This window comes from Lissotriton vulgaris, chromosome 7 (genome assembly GCF_964263255.1).
Source record: "Lissotriton vulgaris chromosome 7, aLisVul1.2, whole genome shotgun sequence".
NCBI lineage: Eukaryota > Metazoa > Chordata > Amphibia > Caudata > Salamandridae > Lissotriton > Lissotriton vulgaris.
Window position 1 is genome coordinate 362,461,302 of NC_141695.1, and position 23,177 is coordinate 362,484,478.

A 23,177-nucleotide genomic window follows, 5' to 3' on the forward strand; every position below is an offset into this window, starting at 1 on the left:
GAGGTTACTGGACTACGTATACGATGTGGAATACATTCCAGGAAATAGAAACAAAGTGGCAGATTTTTTTAAGTAGAGCGGCGGCTATGGAGCCGGAGGCATACCAAGAGCCCTCATGGGAAGGCTACATGGTGGTATCAACACAAGACCATGAAACAGTAATCAGTGCAAGAGAATGGGAGGAGACATACACACAAGACGAGACTCGAGACTGTGGAGGCAGTGAAGAGCTACGTGACACAGAAATTCTGGGAAGTTCGAGAGGAACTGTCGATTGGAGACAATCCAGAGTTCTTACTAAGAGGAGACAAGGTGGTCCCCCCACAGACTTTGGTGAAACACCTCTTAACTATTCTCCACAAGGGACACTTCGGCATAATGTAGACCAAAGCCAGGGCAAAGCAGGCCTACTGGTGGCCTGCCATGGACAGTCAACTGGAAAGACATGTCCGGATGTGCAAACCATGCAGCAGGGCGGACAAAACATAGGTCTTACAGCGGCCACCACTGGGGAAATTCGCAGTTCCCTCTAGCCCGTGGGAGCTGCTATCGGTGGACATTTTAGGCCGCATCCTGAATTCTAACAGGGTGCCGAAATATGCCATAGTATTGGTGGACAGGCATTCCAAATGGCCGGAAGTGGATGTGTGTGAAGCTGTGGACACGGAAGCCGTGCTTTCCTTCCTAACCTCCACATTCTTGAGGGAAGGGATCCCGAAAAAGATCACCTGCGACAATAGACCGCAGTTCGTGCCTGCAAAATGGAATGCCTTCATGGTCCGCAACGGGATAGAGGTAAAACACACCCCAATCTACCACCCAGCGGGGAACGGATTGGAAGAGAGGTTTAAAAGAGTGATAACGGGATCAGTGCAAGCAGCGATAAGTGCGGGGCAAGATTGGGAGAAGGAGCTCCACAGGATGTTATGGGCGTACCGCACTACCCCTGCCAGCACAGGACATAGCCCCTTCTGAATACTGCGAGGGTGAGACCCTTTTACGAAGGACAATTTGGCATGGAAACATCTAATAGTCCAAAGCAAGTGGTCCCCGGCAGGCGTACGTCGGAATATTGAGAAGGCACAGGCCTTGTACACAGAACACTACAACAAACAACAAAATGTCAAAGAGGTGGCCCTAGAAAAGGGCGAGTGGTTGAGAGTGAAACAGGCGCTGCTGAAGAAGAAGGGTGACAGCAAGTTCACACTACCTTTGCAAGTGATAGAGCCGTATGCCAGATCAGCTCTGCTCAGTGATGGGAAAGTGTGGTCGCAAGACAGGATGGCGAAGTGCAGCAAAATCCTAAAGTGGGAAGTTCCTGTTGAGGGGAGTCCGCTCTCTTTGGAGGATGGCGAAGAAATGGGACCAGCGAAAGCAACTGAGACAGACATGTCCAGGAACCAACTACATTGTGGGTACAATGAAGACCAGCACTCTCAGGAGGAAGGCGAATAAGAGGGAAAAACCAACCCACCAACACCACGGAGCCAAGGAGGCGAAGGACTAGATAGAGAATGGCGAACAAAAGTGTATAAAGGGGATGGAAACACAGACAGGACTCATGACGAAAACTCCAGCCTGGAGCCAGTGAGAACAAAGTCGGGCAGAGTGATCAAGGCCCCCAAGAAATTCGAGGACTTCAGCATAGAGACCAAGTAAGACTGTTCCTTTCACTATCCTTGTCCACATGCATATCCACTGGGACTAAGAAGTGTAATCATGAACATGTTGGGTCTATTGTGAGGGTGTTAAAGGGGGGAGATATGTGGTGATGCTCTAGTTGTTATGCAGGGCGGGCACCACGAACCGGAAACGGAAGTGCGGCCATTTTAGAGTGCCGCGAGTTACGAGCGTTACTGGACGTATTACCCGGCGCTTGGATCGAATAAAGAAGATTCTAACCTCCACAAATGTCTGAAGTTATTTCTAGGGGGTAAAAACAGATCCTAACAGCCCCCCACATGCCTCTACTCGGGCGCTCAGCATTCTCACTGGCTGAGCGCCCTGTAGTTATCTGCCTTGCATCCCCTCAAACGCTCTGCTCGCTCGCGGCCATGATACATTAAAGAAGAGCACTACCTCGCGGACGCTCACCGCTATCAGCACTCCCAAGACCGGACCCTTACCGCACTTACTTGTGGTCTAATTGTGGCCTGGGGCATGCTCTGCTCACTCGCAGCCATGATACCTTAAGAAGCACGCCAACTCGCTGACGCTCGCCACCATCAGCGCTACCGAGACCGGGCCCTCACCGCCCTTACTTGCGGTCTAATTGCAGCCTGGGGCGCTATCTGGTATATTATTGTGCCCTAAAACAGTACTATATCACACGGCCCGCACTGAACTCTATGAACGCGATTCACGGCCCCGGCTCCTTCAACTCCACCTTACCTTCCCCGCTCGAGCCTTGGAGCCTGCGTGAAGCGAGTCTCGCACCCCCCCCCAATGAACTACGCCCAGGTTAAGATGAAAGGAATTAAAAAGAAATATAAAAGTTGCAATCCATTACATTATCTTAAATAACCTATCCCCTGCTAGGCTAGTTGTGAAGCCCTCTCACCTGGATAATAACCCGAGCGCCCGACCAAAAGGATTCGCTACGACCTCTCGCAGCTCCACACGCTCCTCGTGGCTTTGACTTTCACGACGCTCCGATCTGCTACACCCAAGGCTTGAGGACAAAAGAGGACTTCCCCTTCCTGTCCTGAGAATTTAAATCCCCCAGCAGTCCGGGATCTCCCGCGCCCTCAGCGTGACGCGCTTCGGGGGAACCCTGCACCGCTCTCTTCTGGGTTACTCGACCCGGAAGAGCAGCCCCTGACCTGGCTTCTGCCTGTGATGCCACTAAAGGCACCACGCCCCCTAGGTGGGTTTGTGATCATCATTTTGTTTGAAGGAATAGCAATTTCCAAATGTTTAATATATAGAAATAATGATTAAAAAAACTGCGACTCCTATTTAAGGAATCACTTAATAATTCTCTATTTACCAATTCCTTAAATATTTTGTTTCATTTACAATTTAAAAAAAATCCTTATTTTTATCCCTTAGTATATAAGGATTCCCTATTTTAGCAGTCACAAACCAGTTGGTGATCGATGTACGATTCGCTACAGCTTTGTACCTGAGGCACTGTGTCTGCTATTTAGGGATTTGTTTTTAATTTGTATACAACAGAACTTCCAGATATCGTCTGTAATAGGAGTGCCCAAATCATGCTCCCATTTCTCTCCAGATTCAGATGTATTATTGTAGGCATTCTCTACAGTGGCATTTTATAGTTTTGGATGAGACCTTGTGGCGAGGTAAAAGAAAATGTCATGGTCAGGGCTGTAAATGTGGCTGAGGTGTCAGAGAATTGTGGAAAGTATGCCTGAAGGGTCTTTTTTATACACCAAAATAAGAAAATAGCAAGGGAAGAGGTCTCTCCTCTAGATTTAAAAGCCACAAGTGTAATATATATGCCCTCTGAGAATTTTTTGCCCATGACGTGGATTCCCAAAGATGCCAGTTGTGGCTGAAACTGTGGTTCATAAATAATGGGCATTAGGGGGTTGTTGGTAATCGGACCCCATGGAGAACAAAGCACAGTGATGCCTGCATGGTGTGCGAGGGAGTGCCAAGCATGGACTGTACCCATAATGGTATCGGAGTAGAGTGTTGGGTGGGAAACTTTCTTGCAACTCGTAAGAGGGGGTAGAATATTGACAAACAAGTACACTAAGAGAGGAACGAAATTCATTTTTAGGATTGCGGAATTGGTGCAGTGGGCTTGCTGTTTAATTTTCGGTACTACCGGGTCATAATTGGCTCGGATGACAGCTGTTGGCTTGTGGTGGGTTTGTATCCCTAGCTGGCATGTAGGAGTCTCACTCCATTGAAGGGGAAAATCAGAGCTATGTTCTTGAACTGCTGGAGGTGGAGCAGTCATCATGGATTTATCCCAGTTTATGCGCAGCCTTGAAAAAAGTCCAAATTTGATTTCTCTTAGGACTGATGCACATTAGCACCAGTGTGTTGATATAAGGATATCAAGGATTCACAGGAGGAGGGAGGGAGAGGAGGAAGTGGATTCGATGTCCCCTAACAATTCAACTAAACAAAATAGAATCCACTCTAGAGGTGGTAGTGATCCCTACAGTGGTGGGGAGCACACAGTGTTGTTTTGAATACCCCTCAAATACCAACAGGCCCCTTGGTGTCATGCTTCATCATCGGGGCCTTCGCACCCCTCTACGGGATGCGGCGTGCTGCGACTCACGGATACGTAGGAGCACTGAAAGTGAACTATGTGTTTGTGTGTGTGAGAGGGAGAGTGAGTGGTGAGGTGAAAAGTGAAGGTTAAAAAATACCTGGCTCGTAGGAAAAAAATAATAAAAAGTTTTATTACGTCCTCGGCTGGTATTATTAAAAGGGGTGCAAGATGAGGTTGTCAGTTATACGTTTAGGGTATATCAACCTCGGAAGTGCGTCGACATGTTTCGGAGTATCGGAACTCCTTCTTCAGGACGAGGATATGCACAACTATCCTCACCTTACTCACATGGGGTGTAAATGTAAAAGTGTATTCTACAAAAAACAAAAGGTGAAATGTACCTATGGGTGTTTATATTCGAATAAGCTCTGTTGCGCCCAATTGGCGTTAATGATACAGAACTTATGGACAAACGTTAGATGACCTCATGAGCCTTAGCGTAGTATTGGGGGTTCCTTACTCACTGCTCAATTTTGCAACGGTTACTGCAAGACCTGGTAGGCTGCCTTCCCCTCAACGCAGCTCCGACGATGTCCGACACATCGTCGGAGCCGCGTTGAGGGGAAGGCAGCCTACCAGGTCTTGCAGTAACCTTTGCTAAATTGAGCAGTGAGGAAGGAACCCCCAATACTACGCTAAGGCTCATGAGGTCAGCTAACCTTTGTCCATAAGTTCTGTATCATTAACGCCAATTGGGCGCAACAGAGCTTATTCGAATATAAACACCCATAGGTACATTTCACTTTTTGTTTTTTGTAGAATACACTTTTACATTTACACCCCATGTGAGTAAGGTGAGGATAGTTGTGCATATCCTCGTCCTGAAGAAGGAGTTCCGATACTCCGAAACATGTTGACGCACTTCCGAGGTTGAAATACCCTAAGCGTATAACTGACAACCTCATCTTGCACCCCTTTTAATAATACCAGCCGAGGACGTAATAAAACTTTTAATTATTTTTTTCCTACGAGCCAGGTATTTTTTAACCTTCACTTTTCACCTCAACACTCACTCTCCCTCTCACAAACACATAGTTCACTTTCAGTGCTCCTACGTATCCGTGAGTCGCAGCACGCCGCATCCCGTAGAGGGGTGCGAAGGCCCCGATGATGAAGCATGACACCAAGGGGCATGTTGGTGTGTGAGGGGTATTCAAAACATCACTGTGTGCTCCCCATCACTGTAGGGATCACTACCACCTCTAGAGTGGATTCTATTTTGTTTAGTTGATATAAGGATATCATCATCCACATAAGAGATACGAGAAAACTTATCCTTGTTATGCAGGTACTTCGGTGGTGGAGTTTCTCTGTCAGAATATTTATTAATGGGTCTGTGGCGATGACAAATAGCAGAGAAGATGATGGCTATACTTCCCATGTACCGCAAGCTATTTTAATCGGACCGGATAAGAGGCCGCCAACTCTCAATCTAGCTGTAGGCTGATAATTACCAGTAAGCAACAAAAGCAGTCTCCAAGTGAGTAAGAAGATTCCCAATGAGCTGAATGTACATCAGAATGCCTGCCCTATTAGGGTGGTTGCTCCTACATACATTTTCCACTTTGGCACTGCCTGGGAACAGGAAGCAAAAGAAACAATCCCTTTAGGCTCGGAGGAAACTCCCGGTACTCTTGCTTTGGTAGTTAATATTGAAAAACACAAACCTTTGCAGGGTGACTGCATTAAATATGGAGCCTGGTGGGCCAAGCGTCAGTGTCCTCAGCAAAGCCACTAAGGCACTGATGGGGACTTCATTTATTGGGTTATGGCATAGGACAGCGCAGCAAGTCACCTTGCTGCACTGCCCTACATCAAAGTGAATGGGCAGGAATGCACCATATTTATCTAATATGGTGCATTCCTGTGCTTTCACCAATGCTGGTGTAGTTTCGGCAGCCTAGTGCCAACTCAGGCACCCTTGCACTGTGGTGCAAGGGTGCCTGTGTTGTTGGCAGAATTATGTTTGTGCAGGAAAACACGCCTCCTTGAAGGCGTTTTCCTTTTTAGATCTCGCCTAGCTGCGGGCATGCCCTGCTTGGAAAAAGTCCTTTAGCATCGATGAAGCTTTTGCCCTAAAACATGCACTTGTTCCATTGCCTTCAACGGCAACGCGTGCACGTCTGGCCTCATCTGCAGGAATTTTTGCCTCCGTAAAAAAATAATGAAATTAAATGAATTTCGGAGAAGAGGATTGCGGTGCATGGAGAATGCCTACACCGGTCCAAGAACGACACCTGAGTCCAAAATGTAGGAAGCAATAAAAGCAAACATGCAAAGAAAAATCATTCTAGTCAAATCGGAGGAAGACCTATAAAATGACCAATTCTTTAGCCGATACCACTCTGGTGTACATGGTTCGCGTGAATGTTAGTTTGTAGCCTGTAGTATCCTGCACACATTGTCATTCTGTAAAATGAACCGCAAGCGCGGGGCTTCCATACCTGTAGGTCCAACTGCAGGGTCTCTCCGAAGAAGGACAGACCCATGGTGCCAGGGGCAGCGGCAGAGGCGGTCCCGGGTGCTCAGACAGTACAGCTCCCACACCTTCACGGTGGCCAGGAAGAGGAGCAGCTGCAGTACCAGGGTGCACAGGGCGGAGGCGAGGAGGGTGGAAAGCCCCTTGGCGGGGCACCGGGTACCTCTGCCTGCACCAGTGCCTACCTACCCAAGCTGAGCTGTGCGGTGTCCGGTTGCACCCTGGTCACCCTGTATTGGCACCTGCCTGGTCAGACACTGCACCTGTAGAGGGTCGCTGGATCTGCCTCTCCTACTCCCAAGTATGTTTGCGTGGCCTCATAGATATGATTACAAGGTTTGCCCTGCCCGAGCATAAGAAAAAGTGAGGCCACGGTGGTGCAAGGGGGTCATAACTCCGCACTCTGCTCCACTCCTCGTTCATACACCATCCTCTTCCCTTCGGTATTTCCCCTCCTGCCAAGAAAAGCCACTACACTTCTGGTCTCGTGGTGGTCATTTGTTGGCCGCAGTTTTATTAGGCTTACAAGGAAACAGTTATATTTTGCACTTTTCATGTTATCTGATTATACATTTCCTTGTGATCTTCTCTTGGCCCTTCTGGGCTGGTTCTTTAGTAGGTTGGAATTTTATTTGCACCTCATTCCCGCGGGAAGGGGGGTAGCCTATGTCCCCAGAGTTATGCCGCCTCGCTACCTTGTCCACTTTTGTTGTGCTCTGCCATCCGGCGGGGCCTGGGCTGCTAGCGCCATTTCTGATTGCTACCCCTTCCTTTGGTAGTCATGAAACCCAGCCGTGAGGCATCTGAAGGTGAGTGGACATATTCTGGCGCACCGCCCTCCGGTGTGCCTCCGTACCAACCGTTCTCAGCGTAGCCCTTCGCCACATCGTTAGTCCTTCTCAGCCCTGCGACATCGCTGCTCTTCTGGTGTGGGTGGGTGGGACAAGCTTTCAATCCTCGTGTCGCGCTGCTCCCCCGCTCCTGGATGCCAGGAGCCTACCTGGGGGAGCCGCACTTTTAAGCCCCCCGACAGGCGCTCTGGGTTCGCTCCAGTGATGTGATTGGGGGGTTTTAAACATGCATGCCCCCCCCTTTGGCCGTGGCGGCCTGGGGTGGGGGACCCTGTGGGCTTTCCCCACCCCGTCTTCCTTTTCGTGCCATGCCGGTTCCCCCTCCCCCCTTTCTTCTGGGGACTCGACGCCGGGTTATGGTGCCGGGTCCTTAGCTCCCTTCGGGGGCCCGCCTCTGCAATAATCCCCGCACTCTGCCCCACTCCTCGTGCATACACCATCCTCTTCCCTTCGGTATTTCCCCTCCCGCCAAGAAATTCCACTACACTTCTTGTCTCGTGGTGGTCATTTGTTGGCCTCAGTTTTATTAGGGTTACAAGGAAACATTTATATTTTGCACTTTGCATGTTATCTGATTATACATTTCCTTGTGATCTTCTCTTGGCCCTTCTGGGCTGGTTCTTTAGTTGGTTGGAATTTTATTTGCACCTCATTCCCGCGGGAAGGGGGGTAGCCTATGTCCCCAGAGTTAGGCCGCCTCGCTACCTTGTCCACTTTTGTTGTGCTCTGCCATCCGGCGGGGCCTGGGCTGCTAGCGCCATTTCTGATTGCTACCCCTTCCTTTGGTAGTCATGAAACCCAGCCGTGAGGCATCTGAAGGTAAGTGGACATATTCTGGCGCACCGCCCTCCGGTGTGCCTCCGTACCAACCGTTCTCAGCGTAGCCCTTCGCCACATCGTTAGTCCTTCTCAGCCCTGCGACATCGCTGCTCTTCTGGTGTGGGTGGGTGGGACAAGCTTTCAATCCTCGTGTCGCGCTGCTCCCCCGCTCCTGGATGCCAGGAGCCTACATGGGGGAGTCGTACTTTTAAGCCCCCCGACAGGCGCTCTGGGTTCGCTCCAGTGATGTGATTGGGGGGTTTGAAACATGCATGCCCCCCCCTTTGGCCGTGGCGGCCTGGGGTGGGGGACCCTTGTGGGCTTTCCCCACCCCGCCTTCCTTTTCGCACCATGCCGGGTTCCCCCTCCCCCCTTTCTTCGGGGGACTCGACGCCGGGTTATGGTGCCTGGTCCTTAGCTCCCTTCGGGGGCCCGCCTCTGCAATAATCCCCGCACTCTGCCCCACTCCTCGTGCATACACCTTCTTGTCTCGTGGTGGTCATTTGTTGGCCGCAGTTTTATTAGGGTTACAAGGAAACATTTATATTTTGCACTTTGCATGTTATCTGATTATACATTTCCTTGTGATCTTCTCTTGGCCCTTCTGGGCTGGTTCTTTAGTAGGTTGGAATTTTATTTGCACCTCATTCCCGCGGGAAGGGGGGTAGCCTATGTCCCCAGAGTTAGGCCGCCTCGCTACCTTGTCCACTTTTGTTGTGCTCTGCCATCCGGCGGGGCCTGGGCTGCTAGCGCCATTTCTGATTGCTACCCCTTCCTTTGGTAGTCATGAAACCCAGCCGTGAGGCATCTGAAGGTAAGTGGACATATTCTGGCGCACCGCCCTCCGGTGTGCCTCCGTACCAACCGTTCTCAGCGTAGCCCTTCGCCACATCGTTAGTCCTTCTCAGCCCTGCGACATCGCTGCTCTTCTGGTGTGGGTGGGTGGGACAAGCTTTCAATCCTCGTGTCGCGCTGCTCCCCCGCTCCTGGATGCCAGGAGCCTACATGGGGGAGTCGTACTTTTAAGCCCCCCGACAGGCGCTCTGGGTTCGCTCCAGTGATGTGATTGGGGGGTTTGAAACATGCATGCCCCCCCCTTTGGCCGTGGCGGCCTGGGGTGGGGGACCCTTGTGGGCTTTCCCCACCCCGCCTTCCTTTTCGCACCATGCCGGGTTCCCCCTCCCCCCTTTCTTCGGGGGACTCGACGCCGGGTTATGGTGCCTGGTCCTTAGCTCCCTTCGGGGGCCCGCCTCTGCAATAATCCCCGCACTCTGCCCCACTCCTCGTGCATACACCTTCTTGTCTCGTGGTGGTCATTTGTTGGCCGCAGTTTTATTAGGGTTACAAGGAAACATTTATATTTTGCACTTTGCATGTTATCTGATTATACATTTCCTTGTGATCTTCTCTTGGCCCTTCTGGGCTGGTTCTTTAGTAGGTTGGAATTTTATTTGCACCTCATTCCCGCGGGAAGGGGGGTAGCCTATGTCCCCAGAGTTAGGCCGCCTCGCTACCTCGTCCACTTTTGTTGTGCCCTGCCATCCGGCGGGGGCTGGGCTGCGAGCGCCGTTTCTGATTGCTACCCCTTCCTTTGGTAGTCAAGAAACCCAGCCGTGAGGCATCCCAGAGTCACTTTCCTTAGGCCACCTCACCCAGCCGTGAGGCATCTGAAGGTGAGTGGACCTATTCTGGCGCACCGCCCTCCGGTGTGCCTCCGTACCAACCGTTCTCAGCGTAGCTCTTTGCCACGTCGTTAGCCCTTCTATCAATCAATCAATCAAGGACATTTGTATCACGCACTATTCACCCGGAGGGTCTCAAGGCGCTTGGGGTGGGGGGGTCCGCTACTGCTCGAACAGCCAGGTCTTGAGCTGCTTCCTGAAGGCGAGGTGGTCTTGGGTCAGGCGGAGGTGGGTCGGGAGGGAGTTCCAGGTCTTGGCGGCCAGGTGAGAGAAGGACCTTCCTCCTGTTGTGGCTCTTCGGATGCGGGGGACGGCGGCGAGGGCGTGGCTGGTCGATCGGAGCTGGCGTGTGGGAGCGTAAAAGTTGAGGCGGCTGTTGAGGTAACTCGGGCCTTGGTTGTGAAGGGCTTTGTGTGCGTGGGTGAGGAGGCGGAAGGTGATTCTCTTGTTGACCGGGAGCCAGTGCAGGTCTCCCAGGTGTCCAGAGATGTGGCTGTGTCGGGGGAGGTCGAGGATGAGTCTCGCTGAGGCGTTCTGGATTCGCTGGAGTCTCTTCTGGAGTTTGGCGGTTGTTCCGGCGTAGAGGGCGTTGCCATAGTCCAGCCGGCTGGTGACGAGGGCCTGGGTGACCGTCTTCCTGGTCTCGGTGGGGATCCACCGGAAGATCTTGCATAGCATGCGCAGGATGTTGAAGCAGGACGAGGAGCCGGCGTTGACTTGTCTGGTCATGGAGAGGGAGGAGTCCAGGATGAAGCCCAGGTTGCGTGCGTGGTCTGTCGGTTTCGGTGCGGTACCCAGGGTGGGGGGCCACCAGGAGTCGTCCCAGGCGGAGGGTGAGGAGCCCAGGATGAGGACTTCCGTCTTGTCTGAGTTCAGTTTCAGGCGGCTGGTCGTCATCCACTCGGCTACGTCTTTCATCCCTTCGTGTAGGTTGGCTCTGGCTGTGGCGGGGTCGTTGGTGAGGGAGAGGATCAGCTGTGTGTCGTCGGCGTAGGAGATGATGTTGAGGTTGTTTTGTCGTGCGATGGCCGCGAGGGGGCTCATGTAGACATTGAAGAGGGTGGGGCTGAGCGAGGAGCCCTGGGGAACGCCGCAGCTGACTTCGGTGGCTTCTGACCTGAACGGGGGAAGGCAGACTCTCTGTGTCCTTCCAGCGAGGAAGGAGATGATCCACTCTAGTGCCTTCTCCTGGATTCCGACGTTGCTGAGGCGCTGCACAAGGGTGCGGTGGCAGACAGTGTCAAATGCTGCGGAGAGGTCTAGGAGGATGAGGGCCGCTGTTTCTCCGTTGTCGAGCAGGGCTCGGATGTCATCGGTGGCAGCGATGAGGGCGGTCTCGGTGCTGTGGTTGGCCCTGAAGCCCGACTGTGAGGGGTCGAGGGATCCATTGGTCTCGAGGAAGGTGGCCAGTTGCTTGTTGACTGTCTTCTCGATGACTTTGGCTGGAAACGGGAGGAGCGAGATGGGGCGGTAGTTCTTGAGTTCAGTGGGGTCCGCTGTTGGTTTCTTTAGTAGAGCGCTGAGTTCAGCGTGCTTCCAGCTCTCAGGGAAGGTGGCGGTGTCGAAGGAGGTGTTAATGATGTCCCGTAGGTGGGGTGCGATGACGGCGTCGGCCTTGTTGAAGATGTGGTGAGGGCAGGGGTCGGTCGGAGATCCGGAGTGGATGGAGTTCATCGTGCGGATGGTGTCTGAAGTGCTGATTGGGGTCCAGGCGCTGAGGGTGGTGGTGGGGGGCGTTGGTGCGGTCGTGGGGAGCGTTGGTTGTGTGCTGAAGCTGTTGTGTATGTCCGCGATCTTGTTGTGGAAGTATGAGGCGAGGGAGTTGCAGAGGTCTTGTGATGGTGTGATGTCGTTGTTTCCGGCGTTGGGGTTGGAGAGCTCTTTCACCATGTTGAAGAGTTCCTTGCTGTTGTGTGCGTTGCTGTCCAGCCGCTCCTTGAATGCTGTTTTCTTGGTGGCGTGGATCAGTTGATGGTGCTTTCGGGTGGCGAGCTTGAGGGTGGACATGTTGTCTGGTGTAGGGTCTCTTCTCCACGCTTTCTCGAGGGTTCGGCAGTTTTTCTTGGAGCTCTTAAGTTCGTCGGTGAACCATGGGTCCTACTTGCTCCCGGGTCTGCTGGGCGGGGTCCTCAGAGGGGCGAGGTCGTCTGCGCAGCTGCTGATCCACTTCGTGAGGTTGTCGGCGGCCTGGCAGGGGTTCGCTGAGCTGGCGGGAGGGTGCTGGCTCAGGGATGCGGCAAGCTGGTCGGCTGTGATCTTGTTCCAGCTTCTTCGTGCAACCTGTTGCTGGTGGTGGTGGAACGTGGTTCTACTGAAGCTGAAGTGGATGCAGCTGTTGTCCGTCCAGTGGTGTCCGGTGGCCTGGCTGAAGATGATGTCCTTGCTGGATGAGAAGACGGCGTCAAGTGTGTGTCCGGCGAGGTGGGTGGGGGTGGTCACCAGCTGCTTGAGACCGAGGTTGGCGAGGTTGTCCAGTAGGGTGGTGGTGTTGCGGTCGTTGTTGTTCTCCAGGTGGAAGTTGAGGTCCCCGAGGAGGATGTAGTCAGCGGAGGGGAGGGCATGCGGGCTGATGAAGTCGGCGATGTCTTCGCTGAATTGTGTGCGTGGTCCCGGGGGTCTGTAGATGAGGGTGCCTCTGAGGGTGGTCTTGGAGTCGGTGTGGATCTGGAAGTGCAGGTGTTCGGCAGTTTTGAGGGTGTCGTCGGTGTTGGTTGTGATGCGGATGGTGTTCCTGTGGATGATGGCGATGCCTCCTCCGGTATGGTTGGCGCGGTCTTTCCGGGTGATCTTGTAGCCCTCCGGGATGGCGATGGCGATGTCGGGCGCTGAGGAGGCGTTCATCCATGGTTCCGTGAGGAAGGCGACGTCTGGAGATGTGGTGTCGAGGAGGTTCCAGAGTTGGATGGTGTGTCTGTGGACGGAGCGGGTGTTGAGCAGGATGCACTTGAGGTGGTTGCTGCTGGTGTTCGGCTTGGTGGCTGCGGGTGTAATGCAGGTCCGGATGCAGGTTAATTTGCAGGAGAGGCAGCTGAAGGGTCCGTGGGTGCGTCGCGGCGTGGCTCGGTAGCATCCCGGGACTCGGCCGTTGTTGAGTGCGTTGAGAGTGGCGGCGTCGTACGTCCGGCGGGTGGGCTGGGGTCTGCGGGGGCCAGGGGTCCTGGCCCTGGGCGCAGGCCAGGCGCGGACGGGCGCAGAGGGGCTTACCTTTGGCGCACCTTCGGCGCTCAATCAGTGCTCGCGCTGCGCACGTCTGCTGCGCGTCGCTCTGGGGGCGTCATAAGTGAGGAGCCGGGAGGGCAGGTCATCTGGGTGGCGGGAGCAGAGCGGCCAATGGGCAGGAGGGGGGCGGTGATGCCTGAGGCAGTGGCGGGAAAGGAGGGCCGAGGGCGGCTCAGGGGTGGCTGGGTCGTCCGGCGGCTGGGATGGTACAGAAGGCAAAGGGGAGGGGGGCACACAGGGGAACACAGGGACGGCACAAAATACGGCGGCTGGGGTGGTACAGAAGGCAGAGGGGAGAGGGGCACACAGGGGAACACAGGGACGGCACAAAATACGGCGGCTGGGGTGGTACAGAAGGCAGAGGGGAGAGGGGCACACAAGTAGACGGCATAAAATACGGCGGAGCAGAGGGGAGAAAAAGTAAAGAAACGTCAGCAGGCGGACGGCGGACTGCGGGCAAGGAAGGCAGCCGCAGGGCAAGGTGCTGGTGCTGGCAGGCAGCGGAAGGAGCAGCGGTGTGGGGGCGACCTCACCTGAAGCAGGCTCAGCGGTCGACATCGCTGTTCCTTTGGTGTGGGTGGGTGGGACAAGCTTTCAATCCTTGTGTTGTGCTGCTCCCCCGCTCCTGGATGCTAGGAGCCTACCTGGGGGAGCCGCACTTTTAAGCCCCCCGACTGGCGCTCTGGGTTTGCTCCAGTTCTGTGATTGGGGGGTTTGAAACATGCATGCCCCCCCTTTGGCCGCGGCGGCCTGGGGTGGGGGACCCTTGTGGGCTTTCCCCACCCCGCCTTCCTTTTCGCACCATGCGAGTTCCCCCTCCCCTCTTTCCTCTGGGGACTCGACGCCGGGTTATGGTGCTGGCTCCTTAGCTCCCTTTGGGGGCCCGCCTCTGCAATAATCCCCGCACTCTGCCCCACTCCTCATGCATACACCATCCTCTTCCCTTCGGTGTTTCCCCTCTCGCCAAGAAAAGCCACTACACTTCTTGTCTCGTGGTGGTCATTTTATGGCCGCAGTTTTATTAGGGTTCCAAGGAAACATTTATATTTTGCACTTTGCATGTTATCTGATTATACATTTCCTTGTGATCTTCTCTTGGCCCTTCTGGGCTGGTTCTTTGGTTGGTTGGAATTTTATTTGCGCCTCATTCCCGCGGGAAGGGGGGTAGCCTATGCCCCCAGAGTTAGGCCGCCTCGCTACCTTGTCCGCTTTTGTTGTGCCCTGCCATCCGGAGGGGGCTGGGCTGCGAGCGCCGTTTCTGATTGCTACCCCTTCCTTTGGTAGTCAAGAAACCCAGCCGTGAGGCATCCCAGAGTCGCTTTCCTTAGGCCACCTCACCCAGCCGTGAGGCATCTGAAGGTGAGTGGACCTATTCTGGCGCACCGCCCTCCGGTGTGCCTCCGTACCAATCGTTCTCAGCGTAGCCCTTCCACGTCGTTAGCCCTTCTCAGCCCTGCGACATCGCTGTTCCTTTGGTGTGGGTGGGTGGGACAAGCTTTCAATCCTTGTGTCGTGCTGCTCCCCCGCTCCTGGATGCTAGGAGCCTACCTGGGGGAGCCGCACTTTTAAGCCCCCTGACTGGCGCTCTGGGTTCGCTCCAGTTCTGTGATTTGGGGGGTTTGAAACATGCATGCCCCCCCTTTGGCCACGGCGGCCTGGGGTGGGGGACCCTTGTGGGCTTTCCCCACCCCGCCTTCCTTTTCGCACCATGCCGGGTTCCCCCTCCCCTCTTTCCTCTGGGGACTCGACGCCGGGTTATGGTGCCGGCTCTTTAGCTCCCTTCGGGGGCCCGCCTCTGCAATAATCCCCGCACTCTGCCCCACTCCTCGTGCATACACCATCCTCTTCCCTTCGGTATTTTCCCTCCCGCCAAGAAAAGCCACTACACTTCTTGTCTTGTGGTGGTCATTTGTTGGCCGCAGTTTTATTAGGGTTACAAGGAAACAGTTATATTTTGCACTTTGCATGTTATCTGATTATGCATTTCCTTGTGATCTTCTCTTGGCCCTTCTGGGCAGGTTCTTTGGTAGGTTGGAATTTTCTTTGCGCCTCATTTGCGCAGGAAGGGGGGGTAGCCTATGTCCCCAGAGTTAGGCCGCCTCGCTACCTTGTCCGCTTTTGTTGTGCCCTGCCATCTGGCGGGGGCTGGGCCGTCTCTGATTACTACCCCTTCCTTTGGTAGTCATTAAACCCAGCCGTGAGGCATCCCAGAGTCACTTTCCTTAGGCCACCTCACCCAGCCGTGCGGCATCTGAAGGTGAGTGGACCTATTCCGGCGCACCGCACTCAAGTGTGCCTCCATACCAACCGTTCTCAGCGTAGCCCTTCGCCACGCCGTCAGGGAGGCTACCGTCTTCCTGCGGCTCCCCCTCCTACGTCCTGCCTTACTACTGACACCCCGCCATTACCATGGCGCCCCACAAGTTGGACCAGAAATTCTCATGCCCTGTTCGGAGAGATGTACCCTATCGTCGGTGTAGTATTCTGGGCCGCCTGTGTGTATCAACCCGTGTCTGATTGAGGCCAGGCCATTTGCCCTGCAAAACTTGCTCACTGTGAGGTTCAATTTTTTCCTTGAGTTTTCAACCCCTTTGTATGATTCCGCCCACACCATTCTTTTCTACTTATTAGCTCGGATCAGATTATTGATGTGCGCCCAAATGCCCAGGACGTTTCGATGAGGTCTTTCTGTATCCCGAGGAGGAGTGCTCTCCGCCCAATCCCGGCCAGCTCGTTCCCGCCCAGATGTATGATCAAAACGTCCGGGTGCCGGCCTGCGACTTCCTGGAGACCTTTCAGGGCCGCCGCCAGCTGCTCCCTCCGCATGCCCGACCGTCCGAACCATCACACGCATGTGTGCATTGGCCTGTCCCTGAGTGAGCCCCCTGAGATTTTCCACCAAGCGTCCATCCGCCTGACAAAAGAGTGCCCCACCACCCACCAAGGGGGCCCATTAGGATCGCGGACGGACTTGCGTCCGTCCGCGACCCCTGAGTAGGAGGGAACCTCCGCATGGCCTGCGGAGTTCCCTCCTGTGAAATTAGGATGTGACCGCCACCCTGGCGGTCACATCCTCTATTTTTACCATTGCGGCGGGTGCGGCTTAAAGATGCACCTGCGGCAATGGTAAAAATGCATACATTGCATTTGTATGCTGAAAGCGGCAGGCACCATGCGGTGTCTGCCGAATTCTGCATACAAATACAGGGGGGTACCATAGGTACCCCCCATGTGCACCTCCCACCCTCCCCTTCACCCAAGGGGCCCGCAACGGGCCCCCGCAGTGAACTTCCACATGCTTTTCCACGGCAGAAAACCCACCGCGGAAAAGCATTTTTTTTAAACACATCCTAATATGGCTGGCGGTGTCTGAGAGACACCGCCACCATATTAGAGCTTTTCCGCCACGGTTGTAAGCCAACCGCGGCGGAAAAGCAGAGGACTGAAACCAGGACCCACCAGCCATCCTAATGTGGCAGTGGGTCTTTAGTGAGTCCGCAGCGGATTTTCTGCATCCTCCGGGCCGGCGGTGGCTTCTGCCAGCCCAGAGGATGCGGAAAATCTGCAATCCTAATGAGCCCCTAGGTGTGGTCTGTTCCCTGTTGGAGCAATGGAAAAACGGCCTGTCACTTCCTGGTTTGCCCCACGCGCCTACTGGTCATAACAGCTGGGGGCGACCGTATGTTTTGTATGAGCGCGAGCGCCATCGCCCTACCGCCTGTATTCCTGCCTCAGACATCCCATGCTGTGCTGCGGTCATGGCCGCCCCTATCCGGAAAGAGTGGGACCCAAAGCCTTTTGCCGGAAGGCTCGCCCTGCTGAGAGCTAGGCGCATCACTGTTTTGAACTGAAATTTGCTCAGCTGGGTGCCGTTCCTGTGTTTGAAAAGTGGCCCTTCTCCCGCCGGGTGTACCGCCATGAATGCAAACAGGCAGCATACAGCGCAGTGTCTCTGATCTTGGATGCATTGTAACCTGACTATGGCCCCTTGGCCCGCCTGGTCTGTCTTTGACCGCCGTAGTACCATTTCCACTCTCTTTGCCCCGGGGGTCACGTTGCCGGCCTGGATGCAGTACTCGGCTTGTCCTTCCCTGGCAGGGGCCACTAACTCGCTTATGCAAAATGCTCCGAAGAATGCTGTGGTAAACGCTGCCCAAAATAGCAGCAGCTCGTATCTATCTGTTGTTACGCCCTCCAGTGCCTCCAGCAGCACTCCTATCTTCTCAAAGTCTCTTGGGCGCCTTGTTTCCACCATCTTTCCTTCCTTCCGCCTCCACCCCTTCATTGCTGCCCTGAAGTAGTGGGATGCAATTGGGTTGAGACCTGTCTCAAGCTTTGCGTAATGGGCCACGGCTGCCAAGTGAGCCTGTGCCCAGGACCTCAACCTTTTCCCCTCATAGGCCCAGCCAATGAACTGTTCCGCCGCCCTGCGAGTGTCTCTGTCATCGGCTAGTAATTGTATACCCCCTACTCTCATTACCTTTGCTACGTATTTACTGTAGCATTTGGCTGCAGCTGGGGTGAGTGCGTGTGTGATCAGTTCCGACAGGTCCGGCCTGTCAGCTCCCAGAGCTGGTTCGGGAAGGGGGTCATGTTCCTCTCTGCCTTGGGTCCCAGCTCCCTGAATTTGCACATCTTGTTTCTCGATAGCGCTTCTGCTATTTCAATCTCAACCCCTGGCACGTGCCTTGCCCGCAGCTCTATGTTGCCTTCCAGCTGTAATGTAAACAGAAGTCGCATTAGTCTTAGTGTGTCTGGGCACCTTACCGACCCTCCGTTAATCGCCTGCACTACGCCCTTGTTGTCAGACCATAGGGTCAGTTTCATGTCCCGGAGCTCCTTTTTCCAGATTACTAATGCCACTACGATGGGAAAGAGCTCCAAGAATGTTATGTTGCCTGTTATGCCTTCCCTGTGCCGGCTGCTGGGCCACAGTCCTGCACTCCACTTTTCCCTCAAAATCGCTCCAAACCCTGTGCTCCCTGACACATCGGTGTACAACTCAATCTGTTTACTGGTCAGCCAGCCTTCCCTCCATATCAGCACCCCGTTGAAGTCTGCCAGGAAGGTATCCCACATCTGCAGGTCCCTCTTTGCCTCGGCCCGAGCCTTACGTGGTGGTGTCTGTGTGTTAGGCCCTGTGTCAGCTGTGTCAATCGCCTAGCGAACACCTTGCCTGCTGGTATGACCCTTGTCGCGAAATTCAACTTTCCTATGAGCTGTTGTATGTCCCTCAATGTGGCCTTGTCCCGCCCGCACATGTTCCTTATGTCTTGTCTAAAGTCTTCTACTTTCTCGGGGGTAGCCTAGACGTCCCAGTGACCGAGTCCAGCTCGATCCCCAGAAAAGTGATCTTTTTAGTTGGCCCCTCTTTCTTGTCTTTGGATAGTGGTATCCCCAGCTCGTCTCCTATTGTAATGAATGCCCTCAGTGTGTCTTCGCACTCGGGGGATGCAGCTGGGCCGGTAAACAGTAAATCGTCCAGGTAATGCAGTTTCCCGTGCTGAAAAGCTCGAAGTATGCGCGTGACACTGAGCATCCCATGGGCATTGCCTTGTTGTGATAGTACAGTCCCTCCCACTGGAAACCTAACAAGTGGAAACTATTGGGGTGGACTGGGAGTAAGCGGAACGCTGACTTGATATCTGCCTTTGCCATGAGAGTCCCGCTGCCTGGAGTCTTTATCAGGTCTATTGCATCGTCAATTGTGTAATAGGTTACTGAGCACACCTCAGCCTTAATCCCATCGTTTACTGACGTGCCCTCCGGGAGTGAGAGGTGGTGGATGAGCCGGAATTGCCCTTTTTGTGTCTTTGGTACCACCCCCAGAGGTGACATGACTAGCTCCCTCCCTTTTCCGGCCATGAGGGGGCCCTCAATCCTGCCAAGTTGTCTCTCTTTCTCCATCTTTTTGGCTACCACCCCTGGGTGTTTCATCACTGACTTCAAATTCCTCTCGCAGCTGTGAGGGAGGGGGCCGCTGAAGGGGATGAGAAAGCCATTCCCAAAGCTGTGTACCAGTGTGTCTGCGTCCGATTTGCTGTGATATCTGTTGGCTAGTGCTCGTAATCTCTGTGTGTTAATGGGGGACCTCGCTAGTGGGGTGTTGCCTTGTTTTGCTCCCCCTACTCCACCTCTTTCGGTTGACTCATTGCTTCTTTTTCTCTCTTTTGACGCGATTGGGGTTGTCCGTTCGCCTACAGCCTATTGCAGGGTGCCCCGCATGTGGAGCATATGTGTTTGAACTTACATGCTGCCCCATATGTACAATCGCCGGCCTCGAATTTCCAGCATATTGCTGGTGGCCCATTGCCGTGCGCTTCTCTCCCTGCACTGGCGTGCTTTTGCTTCTGAAATGGCTGAAAAGGCCTCCCTCTTCCTTTCTGGAAGGAGGCACGAAAGGAGTGGTTCTCTAAATATGCCGGCAGAGGATCTCTAAATATGTCGGTCATGCCACATGTGACCTAGCGTGTTAGTAGATCCCTGGCCAAACTCTAAATTAACCCATATATCTGTTTTATCCAGGACAGTGTCACCTGCTTGGGAACATATGTTTGTTTGTATAACTATTAGTTTTGTGAAACATTTCTTAGGTATTCACTGAAGAGTAAATTCTTGGAGCAGAAGTGACTTACACTTAACCCAATTTCCTTCCTCTTTATGAGTAGCTGGAAATTCTTAGGTCTTGTCATTGTACAAAGTACACACAAGGGTGTTGTGAAAGTTTCCAAGAAGGAGGGGGAGGACAGCAGTTTTCGATCGGTTAGAGTTGAGAAATGGACAGATTCTAGTCAGTTCCTCTTCGCTGGATGAGAGGAGCTTCAGCGGATGCCGAGGTCTGCCTGTGATGCTGCTCAAGATGTCGCCTGCGTTCCCCTCCTGCCTCTTCTTCAGCTGTAAGTCTTATTCGGCTCATCCCTTTTATTGCATTTACCCAGACCCTAATTATCATATCAGCAGATAAGGATATTCATCTCCACCAGCCTGCTCACTTCTTAACCTGGCATTTGCGGTTTCCTGAGGCTCCCAATGAGCCGGCTTTGGGGTGGTGCGACTGGTGCAGCCTCACCTGACTTTGGGGGACGCAATGTTTACAAATAACTTATGGGTTTACAAGCACCTGCTGCAGATTGTCCTATGTGTCAAGTAGATTTCAGGCAACAATAAAAATGTCAAGATAACTGGTAAATAATGATCCTGCTGGTGAGCATCAGGGTTTTGTCTAGTGGCAGTTTGACTCATCATAAAGTAATGTATAAAGATCGTATAATATGCAGATCAAAGAACTGTATTGTATGTAGGTCGCTCAGAGTGTTAATGCTTTTGCTACAGAGATCCTTTTGTTACTTGCAGGTCATAATTTAGGATCCAAATATAGGACAGTGACCTATGAACTGTCATCAAGGAGCTGTGCGCAAACTGCATAGTATAGGTTAGAACACTATTCCACTCCCTCCGCCCCTCCCCCTCTTTTTTCATTGTCTATTCATAATGGTGCTGAAAAGATTTAGTTTACGGAGAAATACATTCTTATTAGTAAAGCCAATCCCAACCAGCACTTTAAAATAAATAAAACATATGTGATAAAGGGCAATGGAGGAAGGAGGGCAGTGGTGGAGGGTGGTAGTGATGGAATCTGTTGGGAAGGAGGTAAACAGGGGTCCTAAATAAAAATGGTCGCACTGGGCATCACTCGCACTAAAGCTGGCCCTGTCCATGTCACCTACTTAGGGGTTCGACGACTGATAGAAAATGATTCAAGATTAGTAAATTAAATATACGATTAAAGCAAAATTGAAAATTGAAAAAAGTTAAACGCTTTGGAAATGTGAATGATTTTAAAGTTGGAGAGTATAAATTAAATTGGCATCCTTAGCTGGATTGCCAGAGCTGCACAGGTGCAGAAAAACACAATCTAGTATGGATGATTGGTGGCCTCGCTGGATTTAATTAATGGTGTACGGACAAAAAGAGAACATGCATATGAAGCAAAAAAGACATAACGGCTTGCTAAAGTCAAGCATATTAATTCATCTTTTTGAAACAAAATCAAAGTTTGAAAAGCACCAGACTGTCATTATAATAAAACTTCAATGTTTGTGTATTTTTTCTTTGCAAATTAAATACCGTATCTCATATTATGTGCATCCCTTTTATGTACACTTGTTTATGTATCTTTGTGTCTTGTTTTGTGGTTCAGAGCTTTGCTCAGGTTGGGGGTCCAGAGTAGTAAAAAGGTTAAGAACCCCTGGCCTCATTTATGAAAGCCTTGCGCCACCGGTGCGTCACTTTTTCCCATGTTAAAAGTGACGCACCGGCGGCGCAAGGCCTCCATAAAAAGGCCCCTCGATCTTAACAACTTGTGAGCAAAAGCGCTATGTTTCGTGCCATAGAGGTGGCCACACATTTCAAAGAATTTCATTAGGAATTTGTATTTATTTTTGTGTCTGGCAACTATCATGAGTACAGAATTTGTTGAAGAAGGGGCCCAATGTACGGCACGAATGGCAGGCCCTGGAGCTTTGCTGCCATTGATGAAAATGGTAGGCCCGGGCGTAATGTCGATTGCGCTGGAGTAATCGAATTTATTTTCGTAATGCCGTGTTACTCACTGACTCAGAATAACTGATTACGTAATTACGCCTGCTCGTGTAATAAAAAGCACATTTAGTGAGTGCTAACGCTAGTTACTTGTATTCTACTACATTTAGCACTATTTCATAGCGCAAAATGCATCCTCACGTCCATTTTGGACGCAAGGGTGCATTTTGGACTAAGCCAATATCTCCAAACACTGGGAGAGTAAATTGGGGAAAAATCTTCCCCTAAGAGCCTTATTAGCAAGCACGAGCGGCTGCTCACATCCACTATTTGTGTTTTGTTGCATATTGTGCTATTTCTTAGAGCAAAGCGCATTCTCGAGCCCATTTTGGACACGAGGCAGTTTTGTGCTAAAAAATAGCACCAAACGCACAATTGCGCTTCTGGCGTAACTAAGCATAATCTAACGGAATTCTCAGGTACCCAAATACGCGAGTCACTATCAGGCCCACACAAAAGGCAAAATCCAATCAGGAAAATCCAATCAGGAATTTGTTCATTTAATACATAAAATTGCATAATCAATTATGAATATTAGCAATAATATACTTTGGAAGGTACCTTCAGACTTCACAACTCTTTACATGTAGACATATCCCGAGTCCCCCTATGCCTACAGAAATACTCGCCAGTCAATGGTGAAACACACATTATATACTGGATAAAGTACCCCCTTTTGCACATTGGAAGAATATTGCAAGCCACTGAGGAGTTCCATAACTATATAGAGGAATGAGGCCCAAGATTCTTAAGCAGCAGCTGGAGTCCTCAGTAGCCCTGCAGTAATAGTATGACACATAATAATATGGATGACAGGCTGTGTGGGACCACTGCTTTGATCAATCTGATCCCAGGAATTACTGATACCGCAGGTACACTAATTCCGAGGTGCACGATTACCACAGGATTAAAGATTTTGGCTGAGGAATGTAAATAAATACAGGAATCGGAGTTTCTGCTCCTATTCTTACAGGTTTTATAAATGCCAATTTTCCCCATTACTTGTGAAACTAGCAATGTGAAATAAATGCGATAATCCCAAACAATTTGGAACCTCGATTCAGCCATATGCTTTTGCGGGGAATGAGATTTTAATATCTTTTTATGATCAATTTGATAACTTATCTCATTCGTCAAATTTGGATCGGTTGTTATCTGTCATTGAGTAAAAGACAACCCCCGCATAGGTTAGATAAACCCCATAAACTGACGCCACTCTGAAGAACCACTTACAACTGATAAAGTTTAAAAAGGTTTAATATAAAATTAAG

At 52.1% G+C, this 23,177-nt stretch overlaps 1 protein-coding gene across 7 annotated transcripts in view; it reads left to right on the forward strand.

Annotated features, from left to right (window-relative positions):
- Window positions 1-19,995: 19,995 nt before the first annotated feature.
- LOC147701648 (leukocyte immunoglobulin-like receptor subfamily A member 6) overlaps window positions 19,996-23,177 on the forward strand; it is a 602,586-nt gene continuing 599,404 nt past the window's right edge. For 5 of the 7 annotated variants that reach the window (XM_086930274.1, XM_086930269.1, XM_086930270.1 and 2 more), the window contains exon 1: window positions 19,996-20,201. In XM_086930274.1, coding sequence (XP_086786400.1) covers window positions 20,153-20,201 — 49 coding nt within the window. In that variant the 5' untranslated portion in view covers window positions 19,996-20,152. The remainder of the gene's footprint in view (window positions 20,202-23,177) is intronic. The other 2 variants (XM_086930271.1, XM_086930272.1) reach the window with 1 other exon arrangement.